At 43.6% G+C, this 27,249-nt stretch overlaps 1 protein-coding gene across 1 annotated transcript in view; it reads right to left on the minus strand.

Annotated features, from left to right (window-relative positions):
• The window catches only part of LOC133392209 (barH-like 1 homeobox protein), a 206,003-nt gene that overhangs the window by 101,988 nt on the left and 76,766 nt on the right, over window positions 1–27,249 (minus strand). The window contains exon 2 of the mRNA XM_061651746.1: window positions 1,489–1,798. Within this exon, the coding sequence (XP_061507730.1) occupies window positions 1,489–1,798 (310 nt within the window). The remainder of the gene's footprint in view (window positions 1–1,488; window positions 1,799–27,249) is intronic.

Below are 27,249 nucleotides of genomic sequence, written 5' to 3' on the forward strand. Positions count from 1 at the left end.
TGCATACGCTGCAGATAGCGGCGGACCTAACAGTAGGTGGACTAGGCGGTCGCCGATGATCTCTAGGCTGTAGTATGCCGTATGTGTACAAGTGGACAGAGTATTAACGACAAAGGCCCCCGGAAAGATGGTCGTTAGGGCCCCGTGGCTGGAGAACCATTTGCACATCCCCTCCCCCCATGGCGACTACAATTTTAGGGCCTGTGATCAATGATCGTAGGGGTTCCATGGCCACCCTCCCTCCCCCCCATCCGCCGGCAATTTAAGTATACTGTTCAATCTCCCAACAGCTGTGTCTCAGTACCCCCTCCTCCCGGTCATCAGTTACCATTGACAGTGGCCTCAATTCGTCTTTCCGCCTTATATGAACACCTTCCTTTCTTTGACCGATGGATCATAACATTCCGGAAGAAAACACATTTGGCGACAGTTGTGCACACACACGCAGGCTCACACCGATGCGCAGACAGCTCAGCATATCTGTGTAATCTACAACATACGAAAGCAAAAGCTTAATGTACTAAGTTATGTTTAATCCTTAACACGTTCAGATCGATGGCAGGCCCCAGGGACTGCCAGTGAACTTTCCAGGATGCCGGTTTCACAATCAGCTTGCGTTCTAGATGCCGGCAGAACGGAAAGTTGATGAAAATCAGCGCCGGGCTGAACGTGTCAATGCGAATTAGAGTTCAGCGCGTTGCACAGCAAACCCTCCAGCGTAAACTAGCGATTCCTTAGTCATTTTTATATTGCAGTGTTTGAACTCATTGCGATTTTGTGGTTTGATTTGTGAAAATGCAACTTCATCGCCGCAATGTTTGTTAACGGCATTTTAAGGCGCCACAACAGCTCGCGAGCATTGACCACACGCGAGAAAGAAATGGCGCTATGGAGGGAAAAAGCACGGACGACGGCTGACAGCGATTGGCCGTCTGACGCACCAACACATCCAAACCTTCGACAGCGCGCTCAGGCGAGGGGTATGAGGCGGAGCCAGCGACGGGCAGCTCGACGAGCTGCTTGACAAATTTGCCGTTGGAGAGAAAAGGAAGGCATGATAAAATTCTCAGAACGCCATAACGCCCTCTGTCGCTTTGCGCAGCGGGCCGTTGCCATGGAAACGTTACGCGCTAAAGAAAATGTATATATAGAATATGGAAAAAAGTGCGAGCTAAAAAGAACGAATTTAAAAGTTGTCATGCTACCGAAGTTCCACCCAAGGACTCCGACTGCTTTTCCCATAATAAGCATATTCAAAACGTACATAATAAGCATATTCAATTAATATATGTATTGTAACAACAACAAACTTATACGTAAAAGAATGTCAAAAACGAGAAAATGAGGGTCCGAAATGAGGGAAGAAAAATTAGCCACGTGGAGTAATTAATTTAAAGCATTTTACACTGCTAACCATAACAACTTTAAGACGGTATTAAAACTGTTTTAAACATGATAAACACATTGACTTTTCTTTTAGATATTTACCTAAATTTTCGTTCCAAATAAGCTAATTGGGCATGGGTAAAAGCAGTTCTTCGTCTACGAGGTTTTCTTCCACTTTTCATAATTGTAGCCGGTGTATAAATATCCTTTGTTGAACTTAAGTCGTATTCCGTGTTGTGAGATCCGTCAATTGAGAGAAGTAATGTACGACGAATATGTTCATTGGTCTCATTTTCTTGGGTGATGTATGAATTAATGGGGCCATTCGTTCCAGAATCAGAAGATCCATCTTCTACATCTACATCACTGTTTTCTTCGTCATCAGAAGTTAGCTGGGTTGAAAATGAGTGCTCTGGAAAAAAGTGAGTATTTTTAGAAGATAAATTTTTAAACGCATTGGAAATCTTCGTTGAGCAAACAATATAAGATGAATGTAATTTACTACAGAAATTTTTCAAAAATTGTAAACACAGGTGTTAACTTCAGAAAAACATATTTTTAGGCTGGAAATGAACGATCCGAGATCGTCGCGGTGCCGCGAAAATCGCGTATGACTTGAGCTGTCAATTCTGTTATAAGATCTAACAGATAGTCGAGATCAAAGTGGGTCGAAACGAGGTATCGTCATGTAGAACAATTGGGCATCGAGGCTTTAGAAAAAAGCACAAAACCAGGATCGACGGCAGTTGTCAAATGCGACGAATGTTGCTCGTATTTGGATATGATAAATAAATTGTTTTCGTTTGATAAACATTTGTTTAGTACTAAAAAATAAATTTAGCATCCACACTCCATAAATCGACATTTTATACGTTATAATGCAGCTGCTGCCTGTAAACAAATATCGACGGCTGTTGTCAAACTGAATCTCAAAATGGCAACATGCCAAACGCCCGCTGCGCAAATTCGAGCAGTTTCCAGCGCAGAAAATGTACCAAAATCTGCGCTGGCCAGCGCAGATTTTGGCTGGTCTCCCGCGCTGGACTTCAGCGATTCCTGCGCTGGCCAGCGCAGATTTTGGCTGGTCTCCCGCGCTGGACTTCAGCGATTCCTGCGCTGGGTCGAACAAGTTTAGCGCCATCTGCTGGCGAAATGGACGAACTATTTATGGCGGCGGAGCAAAAAAAACGGTAAAAAAATTTAAAAACATTGGCGCCCATTTTTTCGTCCGCTTCTTCTCCCTCCCTCACCCTGCCTTGCCTTACTTGCGGCGCTTCTGCCCGTGCCTTCCGCCGCCGCCAGCTGATTGGCTGTTGCGGTGTATGCGTTGATACTCATATGTGCATTGCGGTTGTGTATTGTTATTGGTGGGTGTTAGCATTTATTAATTTGTGTGTGACCTTGAGACGATGCGGGAGAAGCTGGATTGGGATTCAAAGTGTTATCGGTGTATTGATGGTTTATTTTATTTCGTGCCGCTGCTGATGAGACCATTCGATGCCCCTGCCAGTTGAGGGTGAAGAAGCCTATTTAAAACAAGCGTAGGAGAACGTCTAACACTAATCCAATATTTTTTTCAATTTGAACATGTTTGATGCTTCAACGACCTTCTAAGCATCATGTAGCACAGTGTATAGTGGCAATAAATTTTTTTTTTTAATGTGCCGAAATATGTCTCGAGTTTTCGGGTCTCGATACACACACACACACGCACACAGCAAGGGGAAAGTGACCATTCACTCTATCATGCCGCGATCCTCCACCTCGCCCGGCGCTTTGGATGATGATGCGCTATATGATAGCTGATGATAGCGGAAGGGGAGGGGGGGTTTGATGAGGGGTGCGTGCTTGCATGCGCGCTTTCGTAGGTGCGTTCTCGCGTGCGCGCGTTCGTAGGTGCCTTATCGCGTGTGTGTGCGCGCGCGCGTGTGCGCGCGCACGTGTGTGTGTGTGTGTGTGTGTGTGTGTGTGTGTGTGTGTGTGTGAGTTTGCGCGCGTGTTTGTATGTGAGCGTGTTTGTATGTGTGCGTGCGTTTTTAAACCCCAAAACTATTTGATTCTGATGCATACATTTTCCGCTGCGGCTACAAAGTCCATGCATTTTCGATCTCGCTACCTGAGAGACAACACAACCATTGGCATTGGCATCTTTGCCATCGGCTCTGCTGTTGGGGGTATTAAAAAGACACATGATTTAAGCAAATGTGCGTTTGATTTGTTGCACATTTATTTCTAATTCAGCTAGCGAACGCAAATGGAAACAACATTTTGAATTGAATCCATACAAAAGAGGATTCCGGATTTGTTTATTACGGTGCGCGTATGGTGCTGCACCTGTCCCTCCAGACTCTGGTGGCTTGTTGGTTTGGAGTAGTTATTATGACGCCGATTGACCTGCAATGCCTTGGAGTGGGTGCGGATCGGTAGGTTCATGTTTTGGTCGAGTGCATTCCGTGCATTTGTCGCGCCACAGCGGTAGCCCGGCAGCACCAAAGTAAAAAAAAACCTTCCTCGAGTGTGGACTGCTATGGAAAGTTGTTCTTATTTTATTATTATTATTATTATTATTGGCGTAATAGCCAACGCGGTCATGCCGGCCTTTTCAGGACTTGAGTACCACGTAGCCGGATAGCCAGTTCTTGCTACGGCGGATGGTTCATACGCGATTAGAACCCACGACAGACATGCAGATGTGCGGAATGATGGCGGTGCCGCGGGCCCGCTCCTATCCAGCGGGCAACTTGCATACTGCCACACTGTCTCTTGCCCGATGCATACGCTGCAGATAGCGGCGGACCTAACAGTAGGTGGACTAGGCGGTCGCCGATGATCTCTAGGCTGTAGTATGCCGTATGTGTACAAGTGGACAGAGTATTAACGACAAAGGCCCCCGGAAAGATGGTCGTTAGGGCCCCGTGGCTGGAGAACCATTTGCACCTCCCCTCCCCCCATGGCGACTACAATTTTAGGGCCTGTGATCAATGATCGTAGGGGTTCCATGGCCACCCTCCCTCCCCCCCATCCGCCGGCAATTTAAGTATACTGTTCAATCTCCCAACAGCTGTGTCTCAGTACCCCCTCCTCCCGGTCATCAGTTACCATTGACAGTGGCCTCAATTCGTCTTTCCGCCTTATATGAACACCTTCCTTTCTTTGACCGATGGATCATAACATTCCGGAAGAAAACACATTTGGCGACAGTTGTGCACACACACGCAGGCTCACACCGATGCGCAGACAGCTCAGCATATCTGTGTAATCTACAACATACGAAAGCAAAAGCTTAATGTACTAAGTTATGTTTAATCCTTAACACGTTCAGATCGATGGCAGGCCCCAGGGACTGCCAGTGAACTTTCCAGGATGCCGGTTTCACAATCAGCTTGCGTTCTAGATGCCGGCAGAACGGAAAGTTGATGAAAATCAGCGCCGGGCTGAACGTGTCAATGCGAATTAGAGTTCAGCGCGTTGCACAGCAAACCCTCCAGCGTAAACTAGCGATTCCTTAGTCATTTTTATATTGCAGTGTTTGAACTCATTGCGATTTTGTGGTTTGATTTGTGAAAATGCAACTTCATCGCCGCAATGTTTGTTAACGGCATTTTAAGGCGCCACAACAGCTCGCGAGCATTGACCACACGCGAGAAAGAAATGGCGCTATGGAGGGAAAAAGCACGGACGACGGCTGACAGCGATTGGCCGTCTGACGCACCAACACATCCAAACCTTCGACAGCGCGCTCAGGCGAGGGGTATGAGGCGGAGCCAGCGACGGGCAGCTCGACGAGCTGCTTGACAAATTTGCCGTTGGAGAGAAAAGGAAGGCATGATAAAATTCTCAGAACGCCATAACGCCCTCTGTCGCTTTGCGCAGCGGGCGCCCGCTGCGCAAATTCGAGCAGTTTCCAGCGCAGAAAATGTACCAAAATCTGCGCTGGCCAGCGCAGATTTTGGCTGGTCTCCCGCGCTGGACTTCAGCGATTCCTGCGCTGGCCAGCGCAGATTTTGGCTGGTCTCCCGCGCTGGACTTCAGCGATTCCTGCGCTGGGTCGAACAAGTTTAGCGCCATCTGCTGGCGAAATGGACGAACTATTTATGGCGGCGGAGCAAAAAAAACGGTAAAAAAATTTAAAAACATTGGCGCCCATTTTTTCGTCCGCTTCTTCTCCCTCCCTCACCCTGCCTTGCCTTACTTGCGGCGCTTCTGCCCGTGCCTTCCGCCGCCGCCAGCTGATTGGCTGTTGCGGTGTATGCGTTGATACTCATATGTGCATTGCGGTTGTGTATTGTTATTGGTGGGTGTTAGCATTTATTAATTTGTGTGTGACCTTGAGACGATGCGGGAGAAGCTGGATTGGGATTCAAAGTGTTATCGGTGTATTGATGGTTTATTTTATTTCGTGCCGCTGCTGATGAGACCATTCGATGCCCCTGCCAGTTGAGGGTGAAGAAGCCTATTTAAAACAAGCGTAGGAGAACGTCTAACACTAATCCAATATTTTTTTCAATTTGAACATGTTTGATGCTTCAACGACCTTCTAAGCATCATGTAGCACAGTGTATAGTGGCAATAAATTTTTTTTTTTAATGTGCCGAAATATGTCTCGAGTTTTCGGGTCTCGATACACACACACACACGCACACAGCAAGGGGAAAGTGACCATTCACTCTATCATGCCGCGATCCCCCACCTCGCCCGGCGCTTTGGATGATGATGCGCTATATGATAGCTGATGATAGCGGAAGGGGAGGGGGGGTTTGATGAGGGGTGCGTGCTTGCATGCGCGCTTTCGTAGGTGCGTTCTCGCGTGCGCGCGTTCGTAGGTGCCTTATCGCGTGTGTGTGCGCGCGCGCGTGTGCGCGCGCACGTGTGTGTGTGTGTGTGTGTGTGTGTGTGTGTGTGTGTGTGAGTTTGCGCGCGTGTTTGTATGTGTGCGTGTTTGTATGTGTGCGTGCGTTTTTAAACCCCAAAACTATTTGATTCTGATGCGTACATTTTCCGCTGCGGCTACAAAGTCCATGCATTTTCGATCTCGCTACCTGAGAGACAACACAACCATTGGCATTGGCATCTTTGCCATCGGCTCTGCTGTTGGGGGTATTAAAAAGACACATGATTTAAGCAAATGTGCGTTTGATTTGTTGCACATTTATTTCTAATTCAGCTAGCGAACGCAAATGGAAACAACATTTTGAATTGAATCCATACAAAAGAGGATTCCGGATTTGTTTATTACGGTGCGCGTATGGTGCTGCACCTGTCCCTCCAGACTCTGGTGGCTTGTTGGTTTGGAGTAGTTATTATGACGCCGATTGACCTGCAATGCCTTGGAGTGGGTGCGGATCGGTAGGTTCATGTTTTGGTCGAGTGCATTCCGTGCATTTGTCGCGCCACAGCGGTAGCCCGGCAGCACCAAAGTAAAAAAAAACCTTCCTCGAGTGTGGACTGCTATGGAAAGTTGTTCTTATTTTATTATTATTATTATTATTATTGGCGTAATAGCCAACGCGGTCATGCCGGCCTTTTCAGGACTTGAGTACCACGTAGCCGGATAGCCAGTTCTTGCTACGGCGGATGGTTCATACGCGATTAGAACCCACGACAGGCATGCAGATGTGCGGAATGATGGCGGTGCCGCGGGCCCGCTCCTATCCAGCGGGCAACTTGCATACTGCCACACTGTCTCTTGCCCGATGCATACGCTGCAGATAGCGGCGGACCTAACAGTAGGTGGACTAGGCGGTCGCCGATGATCTCTAGGCTGTAGTATGCCGTATGTGTACAAGTGGACAGAGTATTAACGACAAAGGCCCCCGGAAAGATGGTCGTTAGGGCCCCGTGGCTGGAGAACCATTTGCACCTCCCCTCCCCCCATGGCGACTACAATTTTTGGGCCTGTGATCAATGATCGTAGGGGTTCCATGGCCACCCTCCCTCCCCCCCATCCGCCGGCAATTTAAGTATACTGTTCAATCTCCCAACAGCTGTGTCTCAGTACCCCCTCCTCCCGGTCATCAGTTACCATTGACAGTGGCCTCAATTCGTCTTTCCGCCTTATATGAACACCTTCCTTTCTTTGACCGATGGATCATAACATTCCGGAAGAAAACACATTTGGCGACAGTTGTGCACACACACGCAGGCTCACACCGATGCGCAGACAGCTCAGCATATCTGTGTAATCTACAACATACGAAAGCAAAAGCTTAATGTACTAAGTTATGTTTAATCCTTAACACGTTCAGATCGATGGCAGGCCCCAGGGACTGCCAGTGAACTTTCCAGGATGCCGGTTTCACAATCAGCTTGCGTTCTAGATGCCGGCAGAACGGAAAGTTGATGAAAATCAGCGCCGGGCTGAACGTGTCAATGCGAATTAGAGTTCAGCGCGTTGCACAGCAAACCCTCCAGCGTAAACTAGCGATTCCTTAGTCATTTTTATATTGCAGTGTTTGAACTCATTGCGATTTTGTGGTTTGATTTGTGAAAATGCAACTTCATCGCCGCAATGTTTGTTAACGGCATTTTAAGGCGCCACAACAGCTCGCGAGCATTGACCACACGCGAGAAAGAAATGGCGCTATGGAGGGAAAAAGCACGGACGACGGCTGACAGCGATTGGCCGTCTGACGCACCAACACATCCAAACCTTCGACAGCGCGCTCAGGCGAGGGGTATGAGGCGGAGCCAGCGACGGGCAGCTCGACGAGCTGCTTGACAAATTTGCCGTTGGAGAGAAAAGGAAGGCATGATAAAATTCTCAGAACGCCATAACGCCCTCTGTCGCTTTGCGCAGCGGGCGCTAAGAAGACACTTCCTCTATATTCCACCTTGGGCGAGACAATCGCGGTTCGTGTATGGAACCATCCGAGGTATGGTGACAATTGAATGTACCAAGAAGAAATATTTTTTTAACCAATTTGCAAATCAAATTATTTATTTCACATAGTTTATGCAAAATAAAATACATAACACGTTTCTCAACGCGAGTTTTCACACAAATTCACCAGAAAAAGTAAAAATAATCGGTTCGCGCTACCGCGAAAATCTAAGCAATACAGAAATTATCCGCAGTACGCGATACTCGATTCACGCGAATTCGCAGTACGCGATTTCTCTAAATTTGACAGCTCCATGTGTTTTTAGCAAATATTTTAATTCATTGAAATATGTTATGCTCTTTTTGAATTTCCTTAATGTTTTCAATGCATTTTGTCTTATATTTGTGCAAAAGATACCTATTTTATAACAAAAAACTTTAATGCAAAACTCTGTGGCGATATATTTCAACCCTCGAACCGGTAGTGTAAACTATTTTTCCATAGGAATCCGCTATATGCGAAAACTCGAGATACGCTATTGCGCTCGGTCCCGTACGATAGCGTATATCGGATAATGACTGTATCGCTAGACTTTAGTGTGCGTAGAGGCACCCGCAATACCTAACTATACTTACACACACTATCAATTTTTGAGTGCACTGTGTGTATCCTAAACGCACGAGCTACTCCACGGCAACACCACTACAGACAACCGCACTTTCTTCGAAATTGACCCTGTTCTATAGTGGCGGCTTCACCTGCGTTCCAGAAGACTAGCACGTTCCGCGCTTCTGCCCTTCAGCAGAAAAAAGCCCGCGGCCAAAACCCGCTACACGCACGGAAATCACAAGCAGAACCAAACTGCTTTCTTGTGATTGTGGATTGTGGACCGGCGGAAATCATCATTAAGCACCCCGTAAGGACTCACTTGGAGCTATTACGTTGGCCTCCTGTTGTCGAAGAGGAAACAGAAATCACCGCTGCAGGGCTCCAGCCAGGAGATGTTGTTGCAACCAAGAAGTACTACCAAAATACATGGAAATGGATCTCCGCTGAGGTGCTACGAAGGCTGGGAACGGTGATGTATGAGTTAACCAGAAACGGTCGAATGCTGCGGAGACGTATAGATCAGATCAGGAAACGATCAGTTAAAGAACCTCGTCAGTTGGTACAGGATAGTGAGAAGCCCACACAACTACCCATCGACATTCTGTTGGGTGAATGGAGTTTATCGCTACCGAACGAGTCTTTGCTGCTAAGCAGTACAACGGAGGAATTGCGCACGGTTCCTTCACCCCGGCCATTCTCCCCGGCACAGGTTGCACCTTCGGTAAGCAATCATCGTAAGATACGCTCACCACGCCGTTCGTCTAGGAATAGAAAACTTCCGCAAAGGTTCGATGCGTTCATACTTTAAAGGAGGAGATGTTATGGCTCAACCTGCCTAACGGCTAAGGGCACTCACCGATGACAGGCAATGTTCTTCGGGTGATGTGTGAGTGTAGCAGATTGGGCCAGGGAAAGAACCGAGCGGCAAAGCGCATTATTAAGCGCATTTTGGGCTACAGCACTGGAAACAATTTAAAATGTACTGTTTTAGTACTGTACTGTGTTCACAACACCAACAGATCGAATTGGCGAATCTTCTAGGCCTATTGAAAATGCGGGAAGAAACACAAACGGTCATGCAGCTCGAAATGGTGTTGAGTGGAGTTATAACACAGTGGAATAAAAGGAGGAGCAGAAACTAAACAATGAACTTGTATGTAATGTATTTTAAACTAGACTGACGATATTAAACATTTTCTAAAGACTACTATGATGTGTTCATTGCACACATGAAGTGATGAGTAAAGTAGCACTGTGCCACCACGCACACACAGCACAGTAAAATGTGCGAGCACAATTGCACATTTTATAAAACTGTGGTGCCACACTTCGCACATTTTTTGTGTTCCGCACGATTTTTGTGCTCCGCACAGTTTGTGTGCTCCGCACGATTTTTGTGCTCCGCACAGTTTATGTGCTCCGCACAGTTTATGTGCTCCGCACAGTTTGTGTGCTCCGCACAGTTTGTGTGCTCCGCACAGTTTGTGTGCTCCGCACAGTTTGTGTGCTCCGCACAGTTATTGTGTGCTCCGCACAGTTTCTGTGCTCCGCACAGTTTCTGTGCTCCGCACAGTTTGTGTGCTCCGCACAGTTATTGTGTGCTCCGCACAGTTATTGTATGCAACTGTACGGATTGTACACAAACTGTGTGGAGCACACAAACTGTGCGGAGCACACAAACTGTGCGGAGCACACAAACTGTTCAATATGTTCTCCTAAGTCTTTCATCAATCGAGTAAGCCACATTTGTTCTTGAGTAGCTTCACTTAAGGAAATATATTCTGATTCCATCGACGATAATGCAATGCTGGTTTGTTTGCGACTCATAGGCCACACAGCTCCAAGCAATATCTGGTCGCGTACACACCGATATGTATAGAAGAGCACCAACTAGACTTCTATATTGAATAGAGTCTTTCAAAATAGAGCTTGAGTCTTGCTGCTTCAAAAATCCTTCATCCATGGGTGTTTTCACAGTTTTTGCTTCGCTCAATCCGAACTTACAAATCAATTTTTCAATGTAACCTTCGAGGCTAACGCTGTAGTTACCTTTTTCACATTTAACCTCCATTCCCAGAAAGTAACTAACTGGTCCCAAGTCCGTCATTTCGAAATGTTCGGTTAAAGCGTGATACACAGAATCAATGAGAGTCTCGTCCACACAACCGACTATCATATCATCCACGTACACTAAAATGTAGACTCTTTTTCCATCTTCAGTTTTAATGTACAGACACTGATCAGCAGCACTTTCTTGAAAGCCAATCTCTAGCAGAACACCGTGCAGTTTCTGGTTCCAACATCGAGCTGATTGTTTCAGACCATAAATACTCTTTTTCAATCGACAAACCAAATGCTCTTTGCCTTTTATCTCGTATCCAGGTGGTTGTCGCTTAAAAAGCTCCTGATCTTGATCACCATATAAATAGGCCGTTTTAATATCTAAATGCCGTAATTTCATCTGTGTTTTAGAAGCTATAGCGAGCATCAAACGAAATGTTGTATGGCTTGGGACCGGAGCAAATACTTGATCATAGTCTTCGCCAAATTGCTGGGAATAGCCTTGCGCCACTAGACGAGCTTTGTGTTTGATTACTTGTCCAGCTGCATTTCTCTTCAACTTAAAAATCCAGCGGCAACCAACAACCTTTCTGCCAGCAGGTAGCTCTACCAATGCATCCCATGTTCCGTTTTCTTCGTGTGATTTCAGTTCATTTTCCATTGCCGATATCCATTTTTCGCGCGCTGCACAGACGAAAACTTCTTTCAAATTTCTGGGTTCTTCGTATTGTTCAGAAGATCTCGCCATATAACTTTCCTCCCTGAATCGAACAGGTGCGATGCCTTTTGTTGTTCGCATGGACCTCGCATGGTACACTTTGATGCATTTCAATAGCCCTTGGTTCATCTGATAGTTCGCCATCAGATGCACTGTTGTATGGTGTAACATCAAGATCATCCACGGTATCGTTCATGTTCGATTCCCTAATGCAGGAGGATTCAGCAGAAGCCCCCATTTGAACGATGTTTTCTCTCGTGGTAGTTTCTTCTGCGCGACATAATGAAGGAGTTGATCCAAGTGGCAGTACCACTACTCCTCCTGATGTCGTTGGTTTCGGTTTTGTTCCAAATTTCTCAACCTCGCATTGTTCTAAAAATTTTGCGTCACGACTAATGGTAATTGTTTTCGTCACCAGGTTTACGAATCGATAGGCCTTCTGATTGTCCGCGTATCCGACGAACACCAACTTTTCAGCCTTTTTATCCAACTTACGCCGTTTTTCTATAGGAATGTGTACGAAAGCTTCTGAACCAAATACTTGAAGATGTTCATACGAAGGATTCTTTCCGTGCCACATTTCGTAAGGTGTCGATTCCAGTAAGGAGGATGGCAAGCGATTTTGTAAATAATTGGCAGTAGTGATCGCTTCACCCCAGAACACCTTGTCCATGTTCGATTCTGCCAACATGCATCTCATCATTTCAACGAGGTACCGGTTCTTACGTTCAGCCACGCCGTTTTGTTGTGGAGGATATGGGGCAGTTTGTTGATGCACGATGCCGATCTACAAAAAAATCCTTTAAAGAATTGCTCCTGTATTCACCTCCACCATCCGATCTGATGACTTTCGGATAGTGTCCAAACTGTGTTTTCATCATGGCGCAATATTCTCTGATCCGGTTTTCTGTCTCACACTTGTTTTGCAACAGGTAGATAATTGTATATCGACTAAAATCATCAACCATAGTCATAAAATATCGACTTCCTCGAGCTGTTGATACTTCAAACGGTCCTCCCAAGTCCGTATGTATCAGTTCGCCAACACCAGATGTCCTTGAAGATGAAGAATTTGGGAAAGAATCACGGCTCATCTTCCCTTCACAGCAGGATCCACAAATGGATTTCACATGACATCGGTTGATGTTCAAGCCGCTTCCCAAATTGTTCCGCGCAATCTTCATTATGGCTTCTATGTCACGATGGCCAAATCGACGATGCCATAGGTGTATACAGGAAGCTTCATGGTTTTTATCTATCAACATGGCTTGTTCAGTCTGTTTTAGATAATACAGACCACCTTTACGTTCACCAATCAGCAATACTTGTTTTCCTTTCAGGACACGACATCCAAACCTATCGAAAAACACTTCGAATCCATTATCGGTAATTTTACTAACAGATAATAGGTTTGTCGTCAAAGATGGTACATGACACACCTTGTCCAAGAAAACAATTTGCAGCTTCCAACACCAGCTGACTTGATGGAATCTCCGTTCGCTAATGAAATCGAGGATTGCTTCGATTTATCTATTAATTTCAAAATAGACGTATCGTTCGTCATATGAGAAGTTGCACCAGAATCGAAACACCATGGTCCAGTTTCGTTTCCTTCTCCAATGAACAAACATACTTCCTCTCGATTGTCTTCATTAGCAACGTTGATGCTTTCACCATCTAGTTTTCTTTTTTTGTCTGCAGCCCATTTTCAACAGTCTTTTCTTATGTGCCCATTCTTCTTGCAATAATGGCACTGTTTTTCCTTGTTGGTTGTTAGTTTCCTGTCCTTCCAAAATTTCGTGTTGTTCTTTCCTCCAGATAGTAACGCTTTATCTTCATCTGCACCATCTGCTCGACGTCTTCCTTCATCCAACAATTTGCCTTTTACATAATCCACCGTAAGATCTTCATCAGGCCTACTTTCCAAAGCCACGATCAAACCATCAAAGGATTTTGGCAAACTGGACAACATTAACGCGACAAAGGATGGATCTTTCATTTCTTCTCCCAGCGCAATTAAACGAAGTCGCAGAGAACATAGTTCTTTGAGATGGTTAGAAACGTCTCCACCTTCAGTCATTTTTGTGGCAAACATTTTTCGCATGACGTGTATTTTGCTGGACAAAGATGAACGCTCATGATAGCCTTTTAGGGCATCCCACATATCTTTCGATGAACTCGTTTGCATGACATGGATGAGTTGGCTGTCGTCCAACGACAGACCGATTAGTGCCCTAGCACGTTCATCATTCGAAATCCATGCAGTGTCGGGACTTGCTGGTTTCGAATCTTTCACGACAGTCAGCACCTTTGCCATTGCTAACAAAAGTTCCATCTTGAATTTCCATATTGCGTAATTTTGATCGTTTAATTTTTCAATGGTGACGTGTGATTCAGACGTGTTTCTAGATTTAAGTTTTCAGTGTTTCTTCAAGATTAAAAATTTCGATAGATTATTACTTCAATATAACACAAACTTAACACTTGTTCGACAGTACTTCTGGGCCCATAACCTGTTGAGCGGAGTTATAACACAGTGGAATAAAAGGAGGAGCAGAAACTAAACAATGAACTTGTATGTAATGTATTTTAAACTAGACTGACGATATTAAACATTTTCCAAAGACTACTATGATGTGTTCATTGCACACATGTTGCTTTCTCAACAAATGGCACGACTTAACGAAAAGGTAGCCATCCTCTTAGATGAGCTATGTGAGTCACGGAGGGAACTCGCAGAGACAAAGCGGGAACTGAAACTGTACCCCCAAGGAACAAAAGAGGTATTCAATCTACAGCGTCATGATACTCAAAATACTGGAGCTATAGCTGAACCAATCGCATAATCGTCTGGGCAACAATCCTGGGCTCGAATGGTGGCTGAAGAATCCCTTGATAGCGCCGCTTCCTTGATCAAAAGCGGGTAGCGACTTGATAGCAATTAAGATGTACTGGTTGCAAGATCTACACCACGTCAACATCCGAAACAACAATCAAAATCACAGGTGCTTTCGCAACGGGTTCAGCATCGTGAATCGCAACGTCTGCTACCAGAACATCAGCACCATCAGGGACAAGCACAGCATTCACAAATCACACTTCAGTATCCAACGCTGCAACAACAGCAGGAACGCAATATCAGTGTCTAGTCATCGCAGCAGCAACGACAACATCAGGTTCAATCACCAATGCAACAGCAAAGACAAGACAACAACAACAGCATAGGAGCAATAGCCAGAAGCAACGTCCCGAAATAGTTAAGATTACTGCACGGGATAGTAACACGTATCTGGAAATTCTCAGAGTGATTCGCCGATCGATAAACGTAGAAGATATTAATTCTAAACAGCGACGAATAGACGAGCACACTTTGACACTATACCTGAAGCGAAATGTAGATGGGAAAGTCGTCTAAGACGATATCGATAAATGTTTAGGAGGCGTTGTTACGGTTAGTGTCGCTGACGACAATTTAGGCTTAAAAAACAAAGCGTTGCTAGGTCAATAAATGCTGACTAGCTATGTTATGCAACGCGCCAGCGATATGCGCTGGTTTAACGAATTAATGGAAAAATAGGCTAAGAAGAATAGATTAAGAATAATATGCTGATCGACGACGGTCAGCATTTTTAGAGTATAAAATCAATTGAATAAATTAATGAAGCCATTATTTGCCAAGAACCAGTTGGTGCGTTTATTATTGTGCTTAAGTCGGAGTGTACTGTGCCTGTCTTAAGCTGCTGCTCCGAAAAACACTTTCGTGTGCGCGACAGTAAGAGTAGTCATTGATACGATTTCATTGATTCAGATTTCAGACACCGTTCAGATTTCTAACATCGATACGCTGGCTACTGCAGACGATACTGATGCAGCACTTACTGGTAAAACAGGAGTAAAGATAGATGTCAGTGCTTCTGCCCAATGGAGACGTCGCGATGAAATGCAGCAAGCACGTATTCGACTTCCAAGATACTTGGGTCAGCAAATTAATGGTGAAACTGTTGTCATTGGTTACACGAGATGCACCATAAGAGAGCTTGAAGCCATACCTACGGAAGCTAGACGTTGTTTCCGATGCTTGGAACGCAGTCATCGCAATGACAACGATAACCCCACACAACCTACAGAGAGATCGCGATATGACATATACGGTCCTACAAATCAATGCGCAAGGAAGTGGAACAGCACAGAACGTGATGTTGCAGAAAACCAAAGACGAAATGGCCGACGTACTGCTAGCATCTGAAATATATAAAGCACCCTCTTGAGCTTGAAGCCATACCTACGGAAGCTAGACGTTGTTTCCGATGCTTGGAACGCAGTCATCGCAATGACAACGATAACCCCATACAACCTACAGAGAGATTGCGATATGACATATACGGTCCTACAAATCAATGCGCAAGGAAGTGGAACAGCACAGAACGTGATGTTGCAGAAAACCAAAGACGAAATGGCCGACGTACTGCTAGCATCTGAAATATATAAAGCACAATTATGGGAAGTGGGCGGTTGACTCGTCCGGAAAAGTGGCCTTGATTGCAACTGGTCGTTATCCTATTCAACGTCTCTGGGGCAGTGCAATCTCAGGTATGGTGGCAGCGGATATAACAGGGATCTCGTACATCAGCTGCTACGCTCCTCCATCACTTACAAGTGCAGAACAGCGGCGGCGTTTGAGAAACAAGACGCATCACATCGTGTATCACATGTGCAAGCTGCATCAGACAGCGATCATGTCCAAGCTAACCCAATACTGAGGGCAGCCATGGCAAGAGAAGCTTCGGAGAGTGAGTTTGAAGGTTTTGAATCAGTAAATTCAAGTCATACTTTCCCAACAGCAGCAATGCTGGCGGAAAAAAGGAAGCGAATGCGTCATCATTTCGATCAAAGGCTGGACCGCATTGATCAAGCACTACAGCATGCAACAAGGGCGGATGCCGCTCTTTTGAAAGGATGTGCGTTACGTTTGTCGATGCTATCCACAGAATATGAAACATGGCACACCAACAATTTGGTTTCTTCTTCCACTGCACAGTTGGAACAAGAAGAAGAAGAGTACGCCTCGTTCGAGAACCGCCATTTGAGCTTTCGTTGGCAATTGAAAGAAACTTGTCATCAAGTGTAGTTTCCACACCATCACGCGATACCATGCCACACACAAAACTTCCAGAAATGCGCTTGCCGACTTTTGATGGAAAGATGGAAGATTGGTTACCGTTTCGAGATGCCTTTCTCAGTCTTATTGATCGCAATAAGAATTTAGCTGACGTAGACAAGCTACGATACTTAAAAGGATCTCTTCAAAAGGATGCTCTTAACGTAGTAGGAGACATCGAAATCACCGACGCAAATTATTCTGTTGCCTGGGAAGTATTGAAATCGCGATTCGAAAACAAAAAGCTTGTGGTGAATGATATCTTGATGGATTATTTGCAATACCACACATGAAAAAGGAATCATACGAATCACTGATTTCTTTAATTGACAGTTTTGAGCGTGGAGTTAAAATGACGACTAGAATGGGAGTGGTCACGGAAGGAAGGAGCGTGCTCTTAGCTCACATGGTCTGCTCCAAATTAGACCTGGCCACACTTAAACAATGGGAAATACACCATAGTTCAACAGATGTTCCCACATATGACGAGATCATGAAATTCCTTCGCAGCCAAGCAACTGTTTTGCAAGCCATGGCTCCAGACAGGAATCGAACAAGTGAAGCAACAACAGCTGGAGGCAGAATGAAAACCCACAACGCAGTGTACAGCGTGGTTAAGCCAGCCACAAAGGTTTATTCATTCTGCAAAAGGGCTTCACATGCTGCGTACCTGTGCAAAGTGTTTCGAAATGCATCTGTGGAAAAGCGACACGAGCTGGTGAGGAACGGACAATTGTGTTTTAACTGTTTGTCGGCGGGCCATCAGCGAAAGGATTGTTCATCCGGATCTTGCCGTGTATGTCAGCGAAATCATCATACGATGCTTCACAAACCGAGTTCTCCAAATGATCAGTCGTCATTGGCATCAGCGTCACCACTGCCATCTACATCAAATGTAGAAGCAGCTACACCTGCTGCTATTTATTTATTTATTTATTTATTTCTACAAATGTCCGCCTCCAGGGCTTAACAATGTTTCTTAATTACTAAGGAAAGGATAAGGATGAGGAAGAGTGAAGACGAGAACGGAAGAGGGATAAAGGAGTGTTAAAATCGAACAAATGATAGTATGAATTAAATGCAATCTGAGCTTTAAGGAATGGGTCATTTTGCCCATATCGAGTTAGCCGGGTGGGAATATAGAGAGGTGGCCTATTGCGAAGATGGCGGGAAGGGGCATAAAAGGAAATGGCAGATAAGAGATGAGGAACATCAAGCTCATTAAGGATGACGCTGGCAATGAAACAAGCTTGCAAGTGCGAGTGGCGAGTTTTTATCGAGTCCAGACCCAAGAGTCGACAACGATGTGGATAAGACGGGATTACTGCATTATCATGACCCGAAAGAAAACGCCTCGTGGCAAGTCGTGTAAATTTGCGTTGAACACCTTCCAATCTAGCAATATCCTGCACATTATTGGGGGACCAAACCACACAAGCGTAATCGAGAATGGGGTGTACCCAGCAACAATAGAGAGACTTGAGACACAAGGGATCACGGATAAAATGAGACAGACGGGTAATAAGGCCCAAAGTACGGTAAGCTTTGCTTGTGACAAAGTCGATATGGTCTTTGAACGTAAGCTTTTCATCCAACCAGACGCCAAGATCTTTGACGGAAGTTACACGATTGATAGGAATATCTCTCAACGTGTAGTTCTAAAGTACCGTACGGGTGGACCGACCAAACGAGATGGTGTTGCATTTTAGTGGACAAAGACGCAAGCCATTATGTTCACACCAAACAGAGAAAGAGGATAGTACATTTTGAAGTTCACAACAATCCTCAGAAGAAGAGACAGGAAAGAAAATTTTTAGGTCATCCGCATACATAAGAAGACCATCGGGGGGAAGCACATTTACACAGTCATTTACAAACAAGACAAACAAAAGGGGGCTTAAAACGCTCCGTTGCGGTACACCAGACAGGCCCACAAAGCGGTTTGATAGACAATTTACGACACGGACCATAGGTTCATTAAATCCCAGTTTAGCAAATTTGGCCAATAACAAATTGATAGGAACGCTATCAAATGCTGCCTTGAAATCAGTATAAATCGTGTCCACTTGACGACCAGAAGCCATGTTGTTGAAAATGAACGAAACTAGGGACATGAGATTAGAAGAGGTCGATCGTTTGGGCATGAAGCCATGCTGGTGAGGTGAAATATAATGCACTACACGCTTAAGGAATGAGAAGTGAATAACATATTCGAAAATCTTGGCCGAAGCACAAAGTAATGACACCCCGCGATAATTTTTGGCATTAGTTCTTTCGCCTTTCTTATGTACAGGCACTAGCCATGCACATTTCCATAACATTGGAAAGGAACCGGAACTTAACGACTTTCTAAATAAACGATACAGTAATGGGACAAAGATCAATACGCATTTTTTAATCACAGATGAAGGAATACCATCGGGACCTGGAGAGAAAGAGAGCTTTAGCTTAGATATAGCCATAGCAACAACATCCTCATCTATTGCGACATCAAAAGAAGGAATGATATTTGATGGTGTATGGGTGAGGCCATCCGACAAAGACAAGGGACAAGTAGTTGGGTCAACGAATACGCTTGCGAAGTGTTTGGCAAATACAACGAACAGAATGCTAAGATTTATACGCAGGCAGTCGAGAGAATTCTCCGAACCACATTGTCTTGTCGCACTCTACAAATCACTAGTCAGATCCATCTTAGAATACTCCTCAGTAGTTTGGTGCCCATCGTCGTCCTTATGGTCGAATAAGATTGAGTCAGTGCAGAAAAAATTCACCCGTTTGGTCGTACGGTTCACACCCTGGCGTAACGTAGCAGCGAGACCTAGTTATCATGCCCGGTGTTTAATTTTTGGTCTCGAGTCTCTCGCTACTCGACGCGAAACGGCGCAAATCTTGTTCATGAAAAAATCATCCTAGGAGAGATAGATTCACCGGACCTTTTAGCTAGAGTTAATTTCCACGTACCTGCTCGTATTTTAAGAAACTTTAGGATACTAAGAGCTGACCAAACTAGACGTGCATATAGCGATAATGAACCTTTGACTGCGATGGCTATCAGATTTAATGCACATTATGACTCTTTTGACTGGAATTCCCTAAGTTAACCTGTTTTTCTTGCTGTGATACTCTGTGTTATTTATTTTGTGCTGATGTTACATTGTACCGTGATGCTTTATGTTATTATAAGTTTAGTTTATAAGATCAGTGATAAGGCCAATGATGGCCAATCACTTAACATTTACAAATAAACAATAAACAATTAATAAACAATCATTCCGGATCAACACCTTTCGATATCATCATCGTCCTCCTACTTGGCTGTAACTTCCGTAAACTTCAGCAAGACTTCCGGAGGAGATGTTGGTCAGAAAAGCAGTTGTGATTGAAATTGACACCCACCTTGAAATTGACCCAACTTAACGCATCATATGACGACATCATTCCGGATCAACACCTTTCGATATCATCATCGTCCTTATGCTTGGCTTTAACTTCCGTAAACTTCAGCAAGACTTCCGGAGGAGATGTTGGTCAGAAAAGCAGTTGTGATTGAAAGAATGTGAGTTATTCTCATGCCAGCTCTTTTCAATAATTGTGGAAGATTTTTACAGTAAAGCCGCTCAAATTGAGGTCAATTTGTTGGTCATAATAGCCGAGCTGTAATATCCTGGAGATTTGACCCCTGATTAGACCATAGTGTCAAATATGCCGGATCGGAATATGACCATCACCGTGACAACTATGCGATAATCTGACATGTCAAAAATAAAGATCATTCGTTTACGAATCGTAGTACTGACAACACCTTCAGTCTTCTGTTTATTCTTCTGCCTTGCGATTTTGTGCCTTTGTTATAACTTCAACGTTTCATTCGAATTGATAAACTTCGAGATTTTACAATATTAAACAAAATAGCCTGGCTTGCAAGCGCACTGCTTGTCCAAAATACGTAAATAGAAGATCAGGGTAACTTGTGAGCGCACTGCATGTTCAAAATCCAGAAAAACAGCTTAGGTCGCGAGCGCATTGTTTTTTAAGCACAAAATTCAATTGGTGTATTTATTCACGTTAAATTTTTCATAATTATCTTACTTTAAGATTAAACTAGTTTTCCTTTCCACACGGGTGTTTAATCTTAGTATATGGGAAACTAAGTTTGCCCTGTTCAAGATTTCATACACTAGTTTATAGGAAATATTAGATAGACCTATGTAAATTATTCAGCACAGCTGTTTCTTCGATTGAGCATTGACGTTCTTTAGGACGTAAGTCCGATCATTGATTATTCTAAGGATAGAATAGGGAAAATTATGTACAAAAGAGCTTCTTCTTCTTCTTCTTTGGCTCAACAACCGATGTCGGTCAAGGCCTGCCTGTACCCACTTGTGGGCTTTTGGCTTTCAGTGACTAATTGATTCCCCCCCATAGCAGGATAGTCAAGTCCTACGTATGGCGGCGCGGTCTATTTGGGGCTTGAACCCATGACGGGCATGTTGTTAAGTCGTGCGAGTTGACAACTGTACTACGAGACCGGCTCAAAAAAAGAGCACAAAAGAGCTAGTTATTTAATTAATGTACAGCTTACTTTCTAAGGACCTAATACTAAAATACCTAGTGTATGGTATTTGTTTACACCTAAGAGATAGGCAAACACGCAGCAGCGGGCGAATTAGAATAAGAAAGAACATGCACACGGAATGAGACGGTATGCGTGAGTGACCATTTTACTAGGTGATGAGAATAAAGCGAGAGTGGTATCGATCGCTATAACAAATGCATTAGAGACAATCGCACGTGTTACGATATTGTGCTTCAACGAAAGAACGCTTATACATATTGGTCCTTCGAAACGATTATTGAACCAGGAAACAATTATGCGAAGCGAATTTAAGTCCGGAAAGTTTTTTTTTGTGTTTCTTGATTTAACGGTGATCATTTGTTTGCTAGAGCATTACGCTTAGAGGTGAACTTTCAGATAAAAGGTCGTCAGAGCCTTACGCCGAGAAGCGGATTACTATCATTGCGAACAATTAGGTGATGAAATTTGGCGAGTGTTTGGTGAGAGGTGAAATTGCATTAGGTTTGAACATTTATTTTGTAAAATAGTGTTAGGTTTGAACATTTATTTGGTGAAATAGTGTTAGGTTTGAACATTTATTTGGTGAAATTGTGTTAGGTTTGAACATATATTTGGTGAAATTGTGTTAGGTTTGAACAGTTATTTGGTGATAGTGTTGGTAAATTACGTAAGGGTTGAACAATTGACCGATGAAAGCGACAGACCGCATTAGTCATGTTTGTGCAGGAGGCTTGTGAAAGTAACGGTGCTACGCGAAGGGACGCTTCTACTTTTCTTCAGACTAAGGGACGAGTGAAAGGTATGAAGCCATTGATTGTCGTTAGGGACACTTCTACTCCCTACTGTTGAATGTTCTATTTAAGGGACACTTCTATTCCCTAAAACTCAATGTTTCTTTGCATTTTAGTGAAAATACCACGAGGATGGAAGCCATTGCTTTCGGCTAGGGATACCTTTACTACCACAGTCTAATATTAGAATTAATTGAGAACAAACCACGTGTTTGGTGGCCATTGCTTTTTTCGGCAAGGGACACTTCAAATCCCTAGTGTGCACCATTGCGTTAAGTAATAGTAATAAAAAAAGGAGGAAAGAATTACAATCCTAGTATACGTGTAAGTTAAAGTGCGCTTCTACTACCTAAAACAAAAGTGTGTCATTTTAATTTGGAACAATTCTTCACGGTGAGTAACATTTTGGTTGAATGTACGATTTTGAGCGAAACAATGACTCAAAATAAGATGAACTCATGTCTGTGCAAGAATCAGGGTGCGTTGAACATGTTTATAGAAATGAAATGAATATATAAAGTTTCCAGAACTCATATAACGAAACCCAGGTGTTAGAAGTTCCAGTACGGTTGGAACTAATAGATTAGTGTAAGGAAGATTTGGATAGCCCGATGGACAAAATCGAAGGCTTGCAACCTGAATTGGTGAAAATGCCAAAACAAGTTCAAGAGCATATTGACTTTAACATTCGGTATTGTAAGGTGAAGGGTTTCTTGCTGTATCACAACTCTGACACTAGTGCAACTAATTCGTCGATGTTAAATGCAACTTTTAGAGACAATTCCATTGCTAATGTAATATAAATTCCGTTTAAGGATGCCAAAATAGAGTTGCCAAGTTTCGACTGATATGCTACGAAGTGGTTGACGTTTAGGGACCGGTTCACTTCAATGATACACGCTGCGGGTGAAATCCCCACAGTGATGAAACATCAGTATCTACTTGCGTCATTCAAGGGTGAGGCAGCTGCATTGTTCGAGCACACGGATCTGACAGCGAACAACTATGCCATCACTAGGGATATACTCAACAAGCGGTATGATTATAAGAAGGCGCTTTCCTTTCTACGATGAGGTCTGATCGAGTGGAAGAGTTGGCGCAATTAGTGGGTGAGTTTACTCGCCTTGTAAAGGGCCTTATCAAATTGGGTGAGCCAGTTGACAAGTGGGACATTTCATTAACTCATCTTCTTTATTTGAAGCTGGACGAATCGACGATCTTAACCTGGGAAGCCACCTGCCACGAAAAAGACGAATATTCGAGACTGATGGAGTTTCTAAATCGAATTAAGATGCTGAAGTCGTCACACCAGCTCACACCTTAAACATCGCATTCGTCAAAGCTATAAGGCCTGGAAGGGTGGCTGGGAACTAGCTTCGAAAAAATACCAGACTGGGACGGCATACCGTAGCGTTGCCGGCGCAAGGCAATAGGCCCGATTATTAAACACAAACGGAAATGACACAAGACAAGTGCGTCAAGACAAACGGAAAATAGGTATGGATTTTGAAACCGTTCTTGTGACAGACAAGTTTCGTTAAATTTTTTCTTTCGTTAAAGCTGTGTCGATGTGTCAAAATGTTCAAAATCAAAATAAAAAAAACGTAAACAAGTTTATTTAAGACACGATCGTTTATCAAGTTAACAATCCTTATTTAAAACTTCTAAATGATATTCTCCCACTTCATAAGTAACTATAGCGGCAGTGAAGAAGAAACAACGGTAGATCTGGTAAAACAACGCCGACGGTTGTGTTTGTGTCGACCCGTTACAGCTTTCTAACCGTGAGTTAAGCATGCGGATCATTTGTGCAAACCGTGTTATACATGTTTCATTTCGTGGTTGTTAATTTCAGATTTAAGAAAAAAATTCTTGTGTCGAAGGAAATTTTCCTTGACATTCTGGCGGAGATCGAGCCCTCCGAGTCTTTGTTATTCTTAAAAGTTTATGCAGCATTAGATGTGATAATTACATGTGCCTATGCTGTTGGTTGTTGAAGCACTCACTCACTGAAGAAGTTGCTGGAATCCAATGCTGTTGAACGCAAACCGGGTGTGTGAGCCCTTCATCTTTCGACTACCATCGAAGAGCAACAGAGGAAGGAAATAACAGCAGCTTCTTAACCCAAAACAGCAGCACGTTACTAGTATCTCCAGCATATCGCCATTTGCATAGATATGGCAGTACTCATATTTTTGTTTAAAATGATAAAATTTGATTATTTCTAAAATAAAATACTTATATTTTGTCGTGAAAGCAGCAACAACAACTCTGTTGTTGTGTTGTGTCGGTCAAACAATCTGAGATTGGCGCCTTTCGACAAAAAGCTGACGGAAAGCAGTTTGACAATTTTGGATTTCCGTTTATGTTTCATAATACATATCTTGGTAGTATGCTTGTGAGTTTGTGTTTCGTCAAATTTTATTTTTCCAACACACAACACAAGCGGATGTCATAATACAAATCTTCCGATTTTGACAACTTGTCTTTACAATTTGTGTTTAATAATCGGACCTAATAAGGCTCATATAGTTTAAAAACTGTGCGCAGTCTGTAAGGGTCGTCACACGCTTCATTCATGTTCAAGTTTTGCAGAGCTGCCAGTAGAGGAAAGGAGACGGGTAGCACATGGTTTGAAGTTATGCTTCAATTGTCTGCGACTAGGGCATACAAGTAATAATTCTACATTTACCTTCGTGTGTGTGCATTGCAGAAGACGACATGATGCGAAACTATGCATGATGGGTTCTGGTAGTAACAGTAATCAAGCACCTGTATTTAGTGCAGTAACATCGTCCCCCAGTATCAGACAAAACATATTATTGGCAACGGCACTTGTAGTGGTTAGGAACAGCCATGGTCAACCGTTTATTGCGCGTGCGCTTTTAGACAGCGGGTCACAGGCAAACTTTATGACTGAGAGACTCGCACAAAATTTGAAATTGAGAAGGTTTCAAGGAGATGCGCAAGTTAGCGGTGTTGGAAGAGCAGAGGTAATGAGCAAAAAGGCAGTTTTGGCAAGGATTGAGTCACGAATAACATCGTACAAAAACTCAATTCAGTTATTTATTCTTTCAAAAATCACGAACGAATTACCCAGCCCTGATATTCCAATTGATAATTGGACAATACCGCAACATTAACTCTGCACCGCAGCTCTAACCGCAACTTAAAATGATCCTCATTTTAATGTGAGCAGTAAGATCGATAGGATTGATGAGCAGCAACTTCGATAGCAGCAAGATAGGCGCTGAGTTATTCATGGATCTACTTGAAATGATGATAAGTCCCACCTCCTACCCCAACACAGGTTTGAGAAGGACGGAAGTATCTTTACGATAATATTACTCTAAGGTAGTATTTGAATAAAATAAAAATTTACGAGCAAGGGGTGGCACCGGACGTCATTCGAAAGAATCCACTAAGTCATAACATCACCCAAGACGACCGACGTAATTTCATCAAGAAAAAACGGGTCAACTCCATCGAACACATCAGGGCATAACTGCAACATGCGTATGGCCCGTTCCGCTGGTACCAACGCTGGCACCAGGGCACTACCTTCCGAAGCAGGAGAACCTAATGTATCTGGAATAGGCCACTTACTATCATCAATGAGTGAATCTCGCTGTGACCTCCCAGACATGCAGACAGCAAACTCTCCTGAACTAAATCCGATTGTCCACTTGTACGCGCGCGTGTCTCAAACTTATGTTGTCTCTTTCTTATATATTTTCTCTAATTTGTTTACTAATATAAAAAAAAATCTTATCATCACCATCAAGCTCATGATGACAAATGCTTGTTGTACATAACATAGTGACGTAGGACTTCTACACAAATATGACATTACACAGTTTGTTTAACATATGCCGCACATCTACGTTTGAGGTCTGGCAAGTTACTCGCATTCTTGATTTCTCCGGGTAATCTGTTGTACAATTGAATCCCCTTGTAAAACTAAGAGTTTCTTGCACCATGTGAAATTAAGTTGGGAACTCTCGGCTCATTTGCTCTGCGTGTACGTGCCGATGAACATCAGCAGTCGTAGCATCGTAGTCTGTAGCAATTACGGTCTTGATATAGTCTCAAATGCTCGTTTTAGATCCAAGAAAACGACAACTATCGATTCCTTTCGATCCATCAAATTTTCTACCTCGCCAGTACAAGATTCAAAGCAGTTTCACAAGAGTGTCCCTGTCGATATCCTGATTGTTCACTAATCAACAGGTCATTTCGAGTTAGAAACTAGACCGAATGCTCCTTAACCACCAATTCCAGCACCTTTTCGAGTACATGCAACATATTGATGAGACGAAACTCTTCCGCACTGGCAGCTCCGCGCACTTTAGGAATAGGTATTACCAATGATTCCGTCCATATCTCTGGAAAATACCCTCCTCCAGTGACTGATTGATCACTATAAGAAGGAACTCTCCTATCACATGGACACAATCCTTAATAGTATTACAGTTAAGATTCCCTATACCCGCTGTTTTGGACAGACTGAAACAAATAGTTTTTAACTTCTCTTTTGTAATTTTCTGAAATTTGAATTGGTTTCCTGGAGCATCATTACAAAACAAAGAGTCAGGCGCTCTGGCATCAGCAATGTTTTGATTTATATCTAAAACACTGTTAACAAAAAAACAAATTGAATTTTTGGCATATTATTGAATCTTCCGATTCTACCAACCCATTAAATTTTACAACAGAAACCCGTGATTCCTCTCACCTTAGTAAACTTTTAAGCACTTGCCTCAACTCCTTGCTATTTCCTTTATGCTTAGATATCTCACCACTGAAGTCATTTCTACGAGTAGTTTTGAGATTCCTGCTGTATGTATTCCTTAGTCTAGTGTATTTAGTCCAATCGTAGCCTGAGTTTGATCTAATAAAATGATGGTATGCTTCGTCTCTTTTCCGTTTCGCACGGCTATGTTCCAAAATATACCAGCTACTAGTCTCTCTTGGCAAGATTGTCTTCTCTTCAACCAACGTGCCCATAGCTGTTTTCAATGTGTTCCATAACAAGTCTGCAGCTTCGTTGAAGCTCAGTGCTTCTTGCCTTAAACCTTGTGACACATGATTGCAAAGAACAAATTACGAGTACCTATTCCAGCATT

The sequence above is a fragment of the Anopheles gambiae genome, chromosome 2 (assembly GCF_943734735.2).
Source record: "Anopheles gambiae chromosome 2, idAnoGambNW_F1_1, whole genome shotgun sequence".
Taxonomy (NCBI): domain Eukaryota; kingdom Metazoa; phylum Arthropoda; class Insecta; order Diptera; family Culicidae; genus Anopheles; species Anopheles gambiae.